This window comes from Scleropages formosus, chromosome 9, assembly GCF_900964775.1.
Source record: "Scleropages formosus chromosome 9, fSclFor1.1, whole genome shotgun sequence".
NCBI lineage: Eukaryota > Metazoa > Chordata > Actinopteri > Osteoglossiformes > Osteoglossidae > Scleropages > Scleropages formosus.
Window position 1 is genome coordinate 10,242,932 of NC_041814.1, and position 13,293 is coordinate 10,256,224.

A 13,293-nucleotide genomic window follows, 5' to 3' on the forward strand; every position below is an offset into this window, starting at 1 on the left:
TCCATGTATTGCACTAGGACACAAATGCCAAGTTACCACAAGGAAACATTTCAGTACAAAACATGACTATATGGGGACACACTATATGGACACTATATCTCACTATATAAACCAGACATAAAATGATATACACAATAACCAGTGCCCATTCATGCCCATTTACAAATTCACTGGCAGGGTCCTGCAGAGTGAGATTTGAAAAATCTGTTTGGGAAACTACAGCAACAGCAACATTTAGCACCACATGAACTGAAATGAGGAACGAATTGGCAGTAACCAGAAACAAATTCCTATACCTTGGGTTTCTTCCCAAAAGGCCAGAGTTTGTTCTTGGCCTTGCCCATTGAGTGTTTGGGATCAGGTTTCACCCCCTCATTCTTGGGTGTGCTGATGGTGCCATCTGAACCTGTCCGATAGATGTTCTGGCTGTAGTCCTCAAAAGGGAAGTCACCCGGAGGCTCAAACCCAGACTTGAAGGACTCCACTACAATGGTAGAATCCTGGAAGACACACAGGGAAGGGGAGGGGGGGAGAAAATGCATTCTAACTAGAGATGGTGGTTGTGCTGGTGGGATGGGAAATGTTATGAGCATGCCTGTTACAGTATTGCACAATAAAGGATGTGCCTTACAGAGCTAGCCAGAAACAAACAACAGCAGAGACACTCTTTCCATGAGTTTGTTTAAGAGAACCGAGGGAATAAATTCTTTATTGCTGGCCCTGATCATACACCACCCCAAGCTTACCCTCTTTTCATCTACAGCCTTTGCAGCTGCCACCATCCCTTCCAGGCATTTGGAAATGATTGGAATCACTCGTCGCTCGACTTCAGCAAAGCTCCGGTATGACTCGCCGAGCTTCACAGTCCGCCGTTCGTCCATGTCCTGCAGGTTCTGTAGGCAAGGAGAAAAGAGAAGAGGGCAGGAGATGACTTCCATTAGACACAGCTGGGACAGAAGCACACCCATCGGATTGGTGCGTGTAACATCTCAACTATAAAATTCTGTGCTGAAAATGTCAGTGGAACTTAAAACACAAAATGCAAGCTTCTCCTTAAAAGGGAAAAAAGTTACCTTGAATATTTGTGGGATGGCCACATTGAAGTGCTTCCACTGCTCTCCATTGAAGGTCTGCAGCTGGGCGGCATACTCATTCTTGCTCTCATCAGCCATGTGTGTGCGCAGATATAACTGGGACTTGGCCTGTGATGCAGAAGCAAGCCAAAGAATGACATGGGAACCCCTAAACAGCTACTTTCCTTTACAAAACAGAAGATGAGTTCTTAAGCAAGGGAAAACTGGGGGACCAGGCAAAGCTCACAGGCATTAAGACCAATGTTACCTTTTCCACTTCTGATTTAGTGGCATTGATGTCGCTGTCTAATCTCTCATAGATGAGCTGTGATTTTTCTGCTTCCCTACACTCCCGCTCAAATTTCTTCTTGCTCTGAAGGGAAAAAGTAACACGCATTGGTGCTGTGAAAGAAGATGAATTTGCAGTGATTCATTTAGTCATTTGTCAACTTTCCTTGAGAATCAAAATCTGATTTAAGTAGAAGAAAATACATATACATCAGCTGTAACAGATGTGATGACTGCAACTAAAAATTGCATTATCGCATTTGAAAGAAACACTGAAGTACACCGACATCAACAATACAATCAACATTACAACTCTCCAAAAAATCTCTGTTGACTTCTGGGTATATCAAGCTTTGGTTCAGAAGTCTGGCAAGGTGGGCCCCTTTTGGGCTGTACAAAGAGCAGCCCTGGGCCCTGGCAACTTCTGGGAAGGATGGCCTGCACCGGAGGTTCTTTACCGTGCCTGCTACCCTCCATCATTCATCCACTACTCACATTATCCATCTGCTTCCAGCAGTGATCCAAATACTGCTGTGCCTTGCGGCCCTCTTGGAGGTGCTGCGGAGTGAGAACACAAGGCACTGAAGAAACAAGAAAGCAGCAAGGCACTCAAGAAGCAAGACAGACACACTTCACAGAGGGGCAACACTACAGCATCTTCATTTTTCCTGTAGACATTTCTTAATGAACACAATGGGACTGATGGTTCATGGAACCCTACAAATAAATTTATCCCATTTCAGTATTCTACTGAAGAAACATCAGGCTCTTAGTGTCTGACAGCATACAGATGCCAGAGAAGCATACTCACATGTTTCCTCTCTGCCTTCAGATCCTGGGAGTATCTCATTAGTTCTCCATACACCTTGTGTCCCATCTCTTCAGCCACAACTTCCCTCTGTCCCGCATAGTCATTCAGCTCATTCAGGATGGTATAGAAGGACAAGCATGATGTAAACCTGGTAGATTTACACAAATTTAAGTTTAAATCACATCAGCATTCATTTATGGCTCATTTTCCTACCTACTTTCATAAAACATTAATGAATTAGCCTCAGTACAAAAATACAAGCTTACAAACATGCATACATTCAAAACAACGGCTAAAATAAGTTTTAATCTAATTACACATATTAAAATATTACTGAGGCCCTGGAGAGCCTAACATCATTCTTCTTCCCACTCTTATCTCCATACACAGGATGAAGATAAGTCCAAATAATAATTAAACAGAAGCGTGCAGGTCCTGTCCCTCCCTGACAGAAAAACAGTGGGAGGATGGAGACACAATTAGGCGCCTAGCTCTGTGTTGACATTGACAGTGTGCCACGTTGTGTTTCTACCCGTTGCCTTCAGGAACATTTCTCCAAACATATACCTCAAGGCTACAGAGGACAGAGATTCACTAACCAGATGAACACCAGGGAACAGACGTGCTTAATAAGTACAAAAATTTTAACAGAGTTAGGTAAGCAATCTGACCATAATTATATTTTTGTCGGCATCACAACAGGGCCTTAACAGTCTACTGGAGGCCCTCCAAGAAAGCAGAGTTTCTAATGAAACTGGTGCAGTGCTTGGCATGTCAAAAGCAAAATATTAAAAACAATTTAAAAACACCTTAAGCACAAAAAATTCCTCCACACTAAAGTCACAAGTGCATTACTTACGAGGTAGGCACTGATTGTATTGTTCTTCCCTGAACCTTATTTTTTATACGGTATGTTCCAATACAAAGTGTGTTTGTATAAATCGATGCTTGTTAGTTATCACATAGCAGCTTCTGCTCTTTGGATTTTGGCCACATTAATAAGGACTGCATCATATCGAACACGAGCAGAATGTCTTCTGAAAGAGCCTAAACCTACTTCCAGCTGCAGAACTAAGAACTCAGATTAAACAAAAGCCAGAGTTCCAGCCTTAAGTGAAAAGAAAGCTATTTCCTATTCATCATCAGAGTGGAGGCAGAGCCAAGGTGGCACACCATCTAATTGAAGATCTCCCCAAACCTCTGCTCTTTTATTCTACACCTACACCCGCAGTTCAATAAACCAACTTGCATTTAGACTTTTCCCCCAACAATGGAAGACCTACGAGTGAGATGATGTATGTCTAATGCAATTCATGAGAAACATGGGATGGATTTGTATTAATGGCTATGCAATGGTGGATTTCATACACTGCTCATGTTTTTACCATGCATGCTGAGAACATCTCTTAGGGTTCTGGAATATTCTGCTATAGATATTAAGCAAGGACTTACTGAATGAATCACAGAATCCTTATTCACTGCTGGTAGCTATAGTTTCACTGCAGTGCCGTTCAGCAGGTTTACCGGATAGCACATTAACTGACAGGCTTTCGGTGCTTTTACCATTTTTTGCTTTAACATGACTTTGCTAAAATTTTGCCGTATCACTGTGAGTCAATGCATGGCTGTACAAAACATTATTAAAGCAAATTAAACAGTATCTGTGTTCTTAAATAATTTCTTCTGGTAACTGTCTGCAGTCTTGCCAGTAAATGCCAACCACAGACCCATACTGCCAAAGTCGTTCATCTTCTATTGCGCAAAATAGAGGTCTAACCTTGGTTCTTCATCTTTGGAGCGTTTAGGACAGTACTTCTTCACAAGGTTCCTGCAAGACCACCAGATGGACAGTTATTACACATTTGTGCCTCATTTGTCATATATACCAATACCCATCCATAGCCAAAAAAATAGTTCACTTTTAGCAACAACATGTATGAAACCAGAGCAGAGTTGTCACTATACTTTTTTTTTTTTTTAATTTAAATCATTAATTAAGGAAACAAGGTAGCAAGATTGCATTTGGGTCTCAGAATACAGGCACATCTTTGTAGTTTTTAGCATTGAAGTATGTCAAAGTAGTGTACAAGAGGCATGAGTTAGTTATTTTAGTTCAGTTTATGATTTAGTTCAGTTTATGATGCCAAAACTTAAATTTTTAAATAAGTTAAAAAAAAAAAAATTCATATGCCTTAAGTCCCTTGCTAACTGGGGTCTTGCAATACTGAGACGTATCCTTTCCCCCCTCAAATAATCATTCACGCTGTTCGAATATGAAAATTTTTAAACCCCTCCCACCCCTTTGCTGTATTCAAGCAGTTTTTGTCACTTCCATCTCCTCCTCACCCCCACTGAAAACAACATCCATACCTGCTCAGAAATGGTCATACCTCCATATTTATCCAAGTGCAAACAACAAAAAAATCTTCAAGTCTTATGTATTCAGCATGGAGAAGTACGGCAATGCAGAATACAGATTCTGGGGATGACTTACATGTGGATCAAGCTGCTCAATGACCAGTCGATACTTTGTGTGGAAACTTCTACTCAACTGAATAACAAGTTTAAATGGGGTCAGCTATTATTCCATTACGTTTTATAGTTTTTTTTTTTATGTCTCTCCTTTGAAACACATAAGAACGGATTCAAAACGTGAAGCAGCTTACATCCCACTGGCAGCAGTAGCCATTTCAAAGTTACAACTAATCATCTCATAGAAAATGCAGTGAAAGATTTGGCATTTTCAAGTTGTAGTTATTTGTCCCCTACTGCCAGTGTTAACGGTGTATGACTACACTGGACGACTCATTGAAATGCAGCAGAGCTTGCGAGGCTCAGCACTGTAACCAAGCAACACTACAGGGAGGGAGTACAGTGCCGCCTCTCAGGAGATCAGAAGCCACTGCAGGAGACTTATCGGTTATGGAGTGACACCTGGTTTCTTAAAGGGAAGGTGCACACTCAAAGTCACAGCAGACGGTACCTTAAAATTCATAAATGAGCATGAAAAGATGGGCTGCAAACATTTTCCTTAAACACCTGTCAAGAGTTTACACAAGTAATACAAAGCAAAAATCACTGCTGAGTGTACTTACAAAATGGCTCAAGTAGCACAGAAAAAAATCATACATTTATTTTATGAAATGGCTGCTTGCAATGTTTATGAGATAAACACCGCACTACTGAGAAATAGGGTTGGTATGGAACATTTAATAAGTCCATCAAATTATTTTAAGACTGAAAGAACTTGCATTTTGTATAAAATAAAGGGGATATTTATTGCAGGACAATAACAATTTGCAAAGAGTAATTTCTTCACTGAAGATTGAAATAATACGGATCAAGCATAAGAGGGATTGTACTTTCCCCTTGGGCTTTTCTTTTTGCGACCATGAACGATCATCTCTATGTGCTACAGTCTTCCCTGCCTCCACCTCCCTCAGAATCCAGGAACAAGTTCATTCACAGAATCTACCTCATTCCAGTACATCTTCACAGGATGTTCCCAGGGACAAGTAAAAAAGAAGTACAGTGCAGAGTACTATTTACAGAACCAGGGACAGCTGGTAGCATAATGGTTAAAGCTACTGTCTTTGGATCAGAATGCTGCAGGTGTGAATCCCACTTCCAACTGTAGTACCCTAGAGTAGGGTACTTACCCAAAATTGGGCCAGTAAAATAACCCAGCTGTATAAATGGGTAAATAATTATAAGTACCTTAACACTGTAAGTTGCTTCTAAGAAAAGCACCAGGTAAAGGTAACCCCAATAGAGTCAAGCAACAGAAGTACTGAAACAAATAATGCACATGAACCATGTGAATGATGAGCTGAGCGAAAAGAAACGCTTGAGTGAAAGTGTCAAACAGTGAGGAGGAAAGCAGCACACTTGGGTGGTCATAAAGAGCTGAGCATTCTGATGCTGGGTGCAAAATGACCCTTACCTCAGCTGTTTTGCATAGGTCTGCTCGATCTCCAGCCTTTCCTTGACAAACTTTGCATACCTTTCCAGGAAGTCGATTCCCCATTGTGTATGCTTGTCAAGATTTTCAAACTGGTCCTAAAAATGAGAAATGAAAGTTAGGTTAGTAACATACACCCCGGCCCAGAGATAAACCCCACACCCATAAAAAAATGGCCTGAAATGTACTATATAAACACGTCAATCTATAGACCCGGCTCTAAACAAACAAACCATTTGTGGTTTAAAAATTTTGCACTGTAATGTTTGGAAACAGTTGTAAAATATACTGGATGCTAGGTCTGGTAACTAGATAGCTAAAAGAATGGAATGCTGATGATTAGTGCATTTCCCTACTTTCAAACAGAATATTGAAGATTGCCGAAAATTTTATCAATGTAAATGGATAACGGAATCGAAATTTCCATCAGATCACAAATATTTCAGCGTGTTGAATCAGATCATATGTATTAGTGATTTAGAGTTCATACTTGCATCTATTTATATTTGAACTTATTTCTCACAAACAGAAGACTTAGAGTCACATTAAAATGTCATACATTGTTAGAACGCAGTATTTTAAAATCATCACGGCTAAATTGCACTTGAAGAGGCAGTACGTGCGATTTTCTTCTACAACACAATTTGACGTTGACGCAGCCTATTAACAGAAACGTCCACCAGATGTTTTTTTTTTTTTTTTTCAACCTAGTATAAATTAACCATTATACAAACATAGTTTTCAGAGATGTAAGTGCGTGCACGCACACGCATACACACAAACACGGACAGACAACGAGTTCCACAGCTGCCATTTCCGGTTGTAAAAAGATATGCATTGGTATTTGAGAGAAAGGATCTACCCTGAGATTCTTGATGGTTTTACCAGGGTTGGAGCTACACTTCTGGACAAGGTTAATATTGCATTCTTGGAGGTATACTTCCTCAGTTTGAACTGAGCTCAGCTATTCTAACATAATGTGACAAATGTTACAACATACAAACTGACACAAACCTAGCACGTGTTTGTGTTGCAGAGCATCACATTCAAACTGGATGGAAGAAAGGTTTTCACTTTTGGCCTTTCAAGTTCTCACAATTCCATTTGCCTCCCACGCAAACCACATAACATGGGGTGCCATGCAGAGAACGGGGCATTGATGTGGCATTCAGTCACCCAGCAGGGACCTGACCATGTGCATCAGTGTTTGAATGTGTGCCACACAGCCCAGTACAAGGAAGAAGGCTATGGATATTTGGAGCCATGGAGACCCCGGGGGGGGGGGAGCCTGCCCCGGCAGCCAGGCCAGACAAAGCGGCCAGCGTGCAGCACCTCACCTCACAACACATAATTAGACAAGGTCAAAGAAATTGCTTGACACCAGTCCAGTGTCTCTGTTCTTAGGCAGGGAGAAGATCATAAGAGGTCTGTCGGAATTAAGAACATTTAGAACAGCAGTTAAGGACATGGATATGTAACCCCGAATGTTACCAGTTGAAGTCTCACTCCTGCTTCTGTAGCTTACGCTGAAGTACTCCAGTGAAATCACTTTGCTGTGTTAAGTGGGGTAAATGCTACTAATCAATGTGGATAAAGGAATTGGGGGGGGGGGGGGGGGGGGGGGGGAGACATACAAATAATGGAACAACACATCATAATAATAATGTCCGTCACCTCTTTGCTCCAGAACATTATGGAGTTGACCAGAGTGCTCTAAGCTTAACAGTAGGTCCAGTGGACATATACGTCCTTGTCACCTCTGGGAAGCTTCTCCCACTTGGCTAAATACCAGAATGCACCAGCTACTCTGAATACTGGAACTTAAGTTTCCATGTGTCCTTTCTGTGGAGATGCTCTGCTTCTTTTGTTGAATACAGACTGTATGACTATGTTTTCCTGTGTGTTTTGGAGCTGGCAGCTCGAGTTCCACAGTGCTAACCCCACACACAATGTGCCGGACACTCTGGGCCCACAGCACACTAAGGAAGCCCAGAGGGATGTTTGTGGACAATATCCAAGAAACCTCTTCTGTAGAGGAACAATAGCTGTGCTGTCCTCACAGAGGTTATTGCTGTTGGTTCATAGCCTTCTGTCAAACCAATTTGGCAAATTAGTTTTAGGCAACCCAAACTCACATGAGAATGTAAAGAAATGAAGGAAATGTATTACTTTTCTCTTCTTGGTACAAACCATGCGCTGCAGGCACTAATGCTGCTATTTCATGACAAAAATGTAACGATTTTTCCAAAAGGATTTATATGTACTTATTGAAGTTCTTGAAACCGCTGCCCTTTCCAACAAGTAGCACTCCATCTTAGTTCAATAGCAGAATGGCTAGTGAATGATTTGTGGGGGGTTCAAATCCCAAAAGTTATTCTAACCGAACTCCTGTGCCATACTGGAGTCAAGGGCAGAAATCATTGTGAACTATGCAAACCTCTAAGGATAATGTTCTTGTCAAGAAGAAATAAAAATAACTGAAATTAAAATTAAATCATTTAAAATATGATGACTTATTTCCCAGTTATCTGCATCCAATCTGCCTTAAGGGGGTGAAACTACATTGCCTTAATGTAACTGCTGCCTCTACATTGAAACTGCTCGGAGACTTGCACAAAGGAGTCTCACACAGAAGCACACAGACGGGCTGAGACGCCGCAGTCTTCGCCACATGGAAGCACGTGGAAAACGCACTGATTGAATAATTGGGTGTTAACCATTTAACTTCCCAGAGTCCTGGGAGCACATGACGGTCAGCCAGGCTCACGCTGCACCCGCACCAATGAACCCGCTGCCTTGCAATGCAGACCTCCTCATTACCCGCTCATGTACTTTACTTGGAAACTGCTTCTCTCCGTGGTCTGAAATCGTTTCCTTGTGGAATAAGTCAGCATATTGTGAATTTCCTTATCCCATTTTTCAGAGCTGACACTATATACTACATATGCAGGGTAGTATTTGCGGGGGGCCAAAATTGGGGGTAAAGAACAAGGGGGGGAAGAAACAAAGGGGGCACATTCAAGGAAAGTAACAAATCTTGAGGATATTTCCATCTTCTATTCATTACGTTAATTGAAACTTTTTGGATTTTGGAATACAAATATTGTGTATGCGTGTGTTACTGAAAAAAAAAAATCTCATTCTTCAGGATGATAATTTGCTAAATATAACTCAACTTCACGTTTCAGCACAGTAAACATTACAAAAAAATCCTTCTTCATAAAGATGCGGCAATCTGTTCACGATGCTCTGCTATAGTGTCCTTTTTAAGGTCAAAAGGACCTCAAAGCTTTTCCTTCAGTGGGAGACAGTTAAACACTGACGGCATGCAAAAACTTGACCACAGATCAATATTTACAGAGCTGTTTAATTATAGAGGACACTGCAGTAGTCTCCTCCCACTGCTGTCCTGCACTCATGGAGAGGTGGTTATTACTTACATGGCATTGTATCTCAAGGTGCTCTCAGCATACTGTGCAAAACAAGCAGCCTGAATATAAAACACAAATGACAATGCTGTCCCCGGGATTCCATATAAAATGTACAAGATTGTTGCCTGCACCTTGCACCAGGACAGTGCACTGCGGGGCTCTGAGCATGGCAGGCAGGGAGCAGGCCTGTGTACAGAGTGAGCCAGAGTGCACTGCTCACGTTGCGTTGCTCTGAGCAGCAGGACTTGGGCTTGGCACACCCCTCAAGGAAATCACTTTACCAGCAGACTGGCGCTCTGCTCAAGTGGAAAAACAGAGGCTGCACGGCTGTCCGCGAGCCATCGCCCGCTCCGCTTTCACGCATGCTACACTAACACTTCTTCAGCACATTAAACTTCAGCCACACGCAGCTTCCTTCAAAAAGGTGTCATAAGTGCTGTCAACAGACTTCAAAATACATGGAACAGTTGGAAGTCAAGTTCAGTTCGCCCATTTAACCTTTCCTGTAAAAGCTGCTGTGGTGACACCCTTCAAAAACCTGCTTAAAATCCATACAATCCAAGCTCACTTATAAAAACTCTGACCTGTACCATTTATTCAAAGAAAAAGCCTGTCTCCATTGGCAGTCTGTTACTTAGAAAGGGTTACTCTTGTCTTCATTTTACAACAAAAAACAATTTAAAAGGCTGGACTGTTTTCTATAGTTTCTGTATAATTATTTCAATATGAGTGGGGGGTGCGGTGGTGCAGCGGGTTTGGCCGCGGCCTGCTCTCTAGTAGGTCTGGGGTTCGAGTCCTGCTTGGGGCGCCTTGCAACGGACTGTGTCCCCTCCCCCTCCAGCCTTACGCCCTGTGTTGCCGGGTTAGGCTCCAGCTCACCACAACCCCGCTTGGGACAAGCGGTTTCAGACAATCTGTATGTGTGTGTATTTCAATATGACCCTTGACAATGAAACATGGATTTTTTAGAAGACCCTGAATCACATCAAAAGTGATGTGATCAACATCCTGTACTATACACAGGAACAGAAGCAGTATGAGTGTACGTTATAACTGGAAACACCCATTTTACTGGCCTAGAGTCGGTACTCAGGAAGAAGTACACTCCCACAGTCACTTGTCAGGTGCCTTTGTCTATCCCTGCCTGCCAGAATGAGCCACACTCCTCCACCCTGGGCGAAGTTCATCTGAAAGAGTAGTATCAGGTCCACACACGCAGCCACTGCTCTGTCCAGTAAAGGGACAATCCAAAGCCAGTACAGCCCTTTCAACACAGCTGTCAAAAGAAATTATCAAGATTAAAACAACTCACACTTTCATCAACAGTGATTTAACCATACAGCAAAAACAAGGCATGTGATACAACAAATGGCATATGGATACTGATAAGGCAAAAAGCCCTGTCTGAAAGGGTTGTGTTAAATTTGATTGAAAGACTAATATATTTAATGGCAGAACGCTGGTTTGTATGTTTTCCCCAGTTGGGGCAAGTTTAGTGCCTAACGGATGCTTTCAATTAGAAATTCCAGTCTGAGATCACAGCAGGCATAGAAGCCTCCTCCTATTCTCCCAGGATACACAAAGTGTCCTGTGTATATGTGAGGTATTTCAATTGAAGCATGCCATTTAATCTCAGAGATGAGAGCAACCTCCATGTTCGGAGTGAAGAGTGCAGCGAAGGTGCTCTTCAAAATAAAGTGCATCGCTTGGGTGACAGACAGCTCCCCAATTACAAATCCAGACCCAGACAACAGAACACTCTCCTCTGACCTGGAGTGGCAAAGAGCCTTGGAAGTCTGCTATGACCAAGTGTGCTTGTATATGTACTTTGAGCAAACCTGCCATGTCCACCACAAACATAAAATCTAGGCATAAGAGGTAACAATGTAAGATTAGTAAAAGTCAAAAACAAAGGTCGTGTTGCTAAATAAAAAGAGGCTCTGCGTGAGCAGCAGGACCTATGAACACCAGGAACACTAAATTTAGTTATGTGTGTCTCAGGTTGGTCTCATGCCTGTATTGGGAAAACTGATAAGTTTTGCATAAAAATCTTCAGCTCTAAAATCAGTGTCATAACCACACAATCCTCTTATCAGCAGGCAGTCCATGGATGACAGTAAGTAGGTTTCGAATCTGTTGACTGACCTCAGCAAGTTAAATAGTTGTGTCCAGGAAAAAAACAAAAAGAGCAGCAGTTTCATCAAAAGTCTCAGGTATCTGAAACGCATAATAGCTCAACTAAATTCATTTTGAGGACTAATTAAAATAGTTGAACTTGCAAGGTTACAGGAATCTTCATCTGGAGGGATAAGCTAAGATGCTTCAAAACGCCAACCCCAGGAGTCCTCCACTAGGTCACTGCAAGGAGCAGACAGTCATGCTCTGTGTGCTTTTTCATACATTCATGCATAACCTTCCCCCTGCCATACATGCACGTGTGCACAAGTTCCAATACCCATGAATAATTAAATGCATGAGCTCATGTACGTCAGCTCCCAGGGCTCTGTGGAGTCACTGACTGCAGAGGCAGCCAGCAGCGCTTACCTTACAGCACCCCAAGAGGCACATGTCAGCCAACATCTCATCGCCTGTCTAAGGAAGACTTTGCTGTCAGATCATCCTAAAGCCAAAATGCAGGACAGAATACAGAGGGAGAAGAATCTGGTACACAAATGAACTTCAACACATCTTTTAAAAAGCTATTTATGTTCTTTGTTCACAGCACAAGAATTGTAACGGGAATTTTAAACAAGTGTATCTGTCCCATTAGCACTGTCTGAGGAATTCCCATGATGCCCACTCAGCAGAACTCCCCTGTTGGCCCCTCCACAAAGAGCTCCACTTCCAGCCTGAGTGGAGGCTGAGACTTAACAGTCTTCAGTCATTCACATCACTCCTCCATTCTGTCCCTGCTTCAACCACAGCTGTTTATTTTCATTGAGGTTTCACCAAGGTTCAGATTTCAACGTAACGCCTGTGGCTTCTAAATGATTTCTCTAACGCCATACTCTGAAGTACTTTTTTCCATAGACTTCTCCCAACCCAACACCCAGTGCGAATGGCACAAAACATCACGATATACATCGGACAAGCAGACAGACTACCAAAAAGACACAAGAATGCTCCCCTCAATCTAACCCTTGATTAAATCCATGATTATTATTTTAAGTATCAATTCATTGCTTAAATTATTTCTACTTAAAGGGCCTTACAGTATTTAACATATTTATAAAGTAGGCTGTTTTTACTGGAGTAACTCAAAGATAGTCTTGCTCTTGGGTATTGTAGCAGTAGCAGTCTTTGTATTACAAATCTTTGCCCCTAATCAATAAACTACTGGCAACCCAATATATAAAAGGTGACAAATAAAAACTATGATAGTAAACTTGAGGACATAGTGATGTGTTTTGAGGAAACTATATTTGGTACTGGACATTTTCATGTCTTCTATTTTTTTCTTTAAAATCAGAATGATCATGTTGAGTTTTTCAAGGCAATCTCCTCACAAACTACTGAGACCTCTAATACCTTGCAAATTTAAGATGAATAATTCATGGTTCACTTTCTCCACCATTAAAGCTTACGGAATCCGTTGTGGACGGACAGAGAGCCAAAAGAGCTCACTCTTGTGTCATACGACAGTGCTCTCCTGAACCTTCAGTCCTTTCTTTCATTATATACAAACCGAAGGCTTAGGGGCACTGGGAAAATTTGTAGAGAGATGTGGTC

At 41.9% G+C, this 13,293-nt stretch overlaps 1 protein-coding gene across 3 annotated transcripts in view; it reads right to left on the reverse strand.

Moving 5' to 3' along the window:
- The window catches only part of fnbp1l (formin binding protein 1-like), a 40,112-nt gene that overhangs the window by 4,747 nt on the left and 22,072 nt on the right, over positions 1–13,293 (reverse strand). For all 3 annotated transcript variants that reach the window (XM_029254760.1, XM_018726749.2, XM_018726748.2), the window contains exons 2-9: positions 6,116–6,231; positions 3,950–4,000; positions 2,173–2,320; positions 1,857–1,919; positions 1,342–1,446; positions 1,074–1,202; positions 747–893; positions 297–500 (exon numbers count right to left, since the gene is read on the reverse strand). In XM_029254760.1, the coding sequence (XP_029110593.1) occupies positions 297–500; positions 747–893; positions 1,074–1,202; positions 1,342–1,446; positions 1,857–1,919; positions 2,173–2,320; positions 3,950–4,000; positions 6,116–6,231 (963 nt within the window). The remainder of the gene's footprint in view (positions 1–296; positions 501–746; positions 894–1,073; positions 1,203–1,341; positions 1,447–1,856; positions 1,920–2,172; positions 2,321–3,949; positions 4,001–6,115; positions 6,232–13,293) is intronic.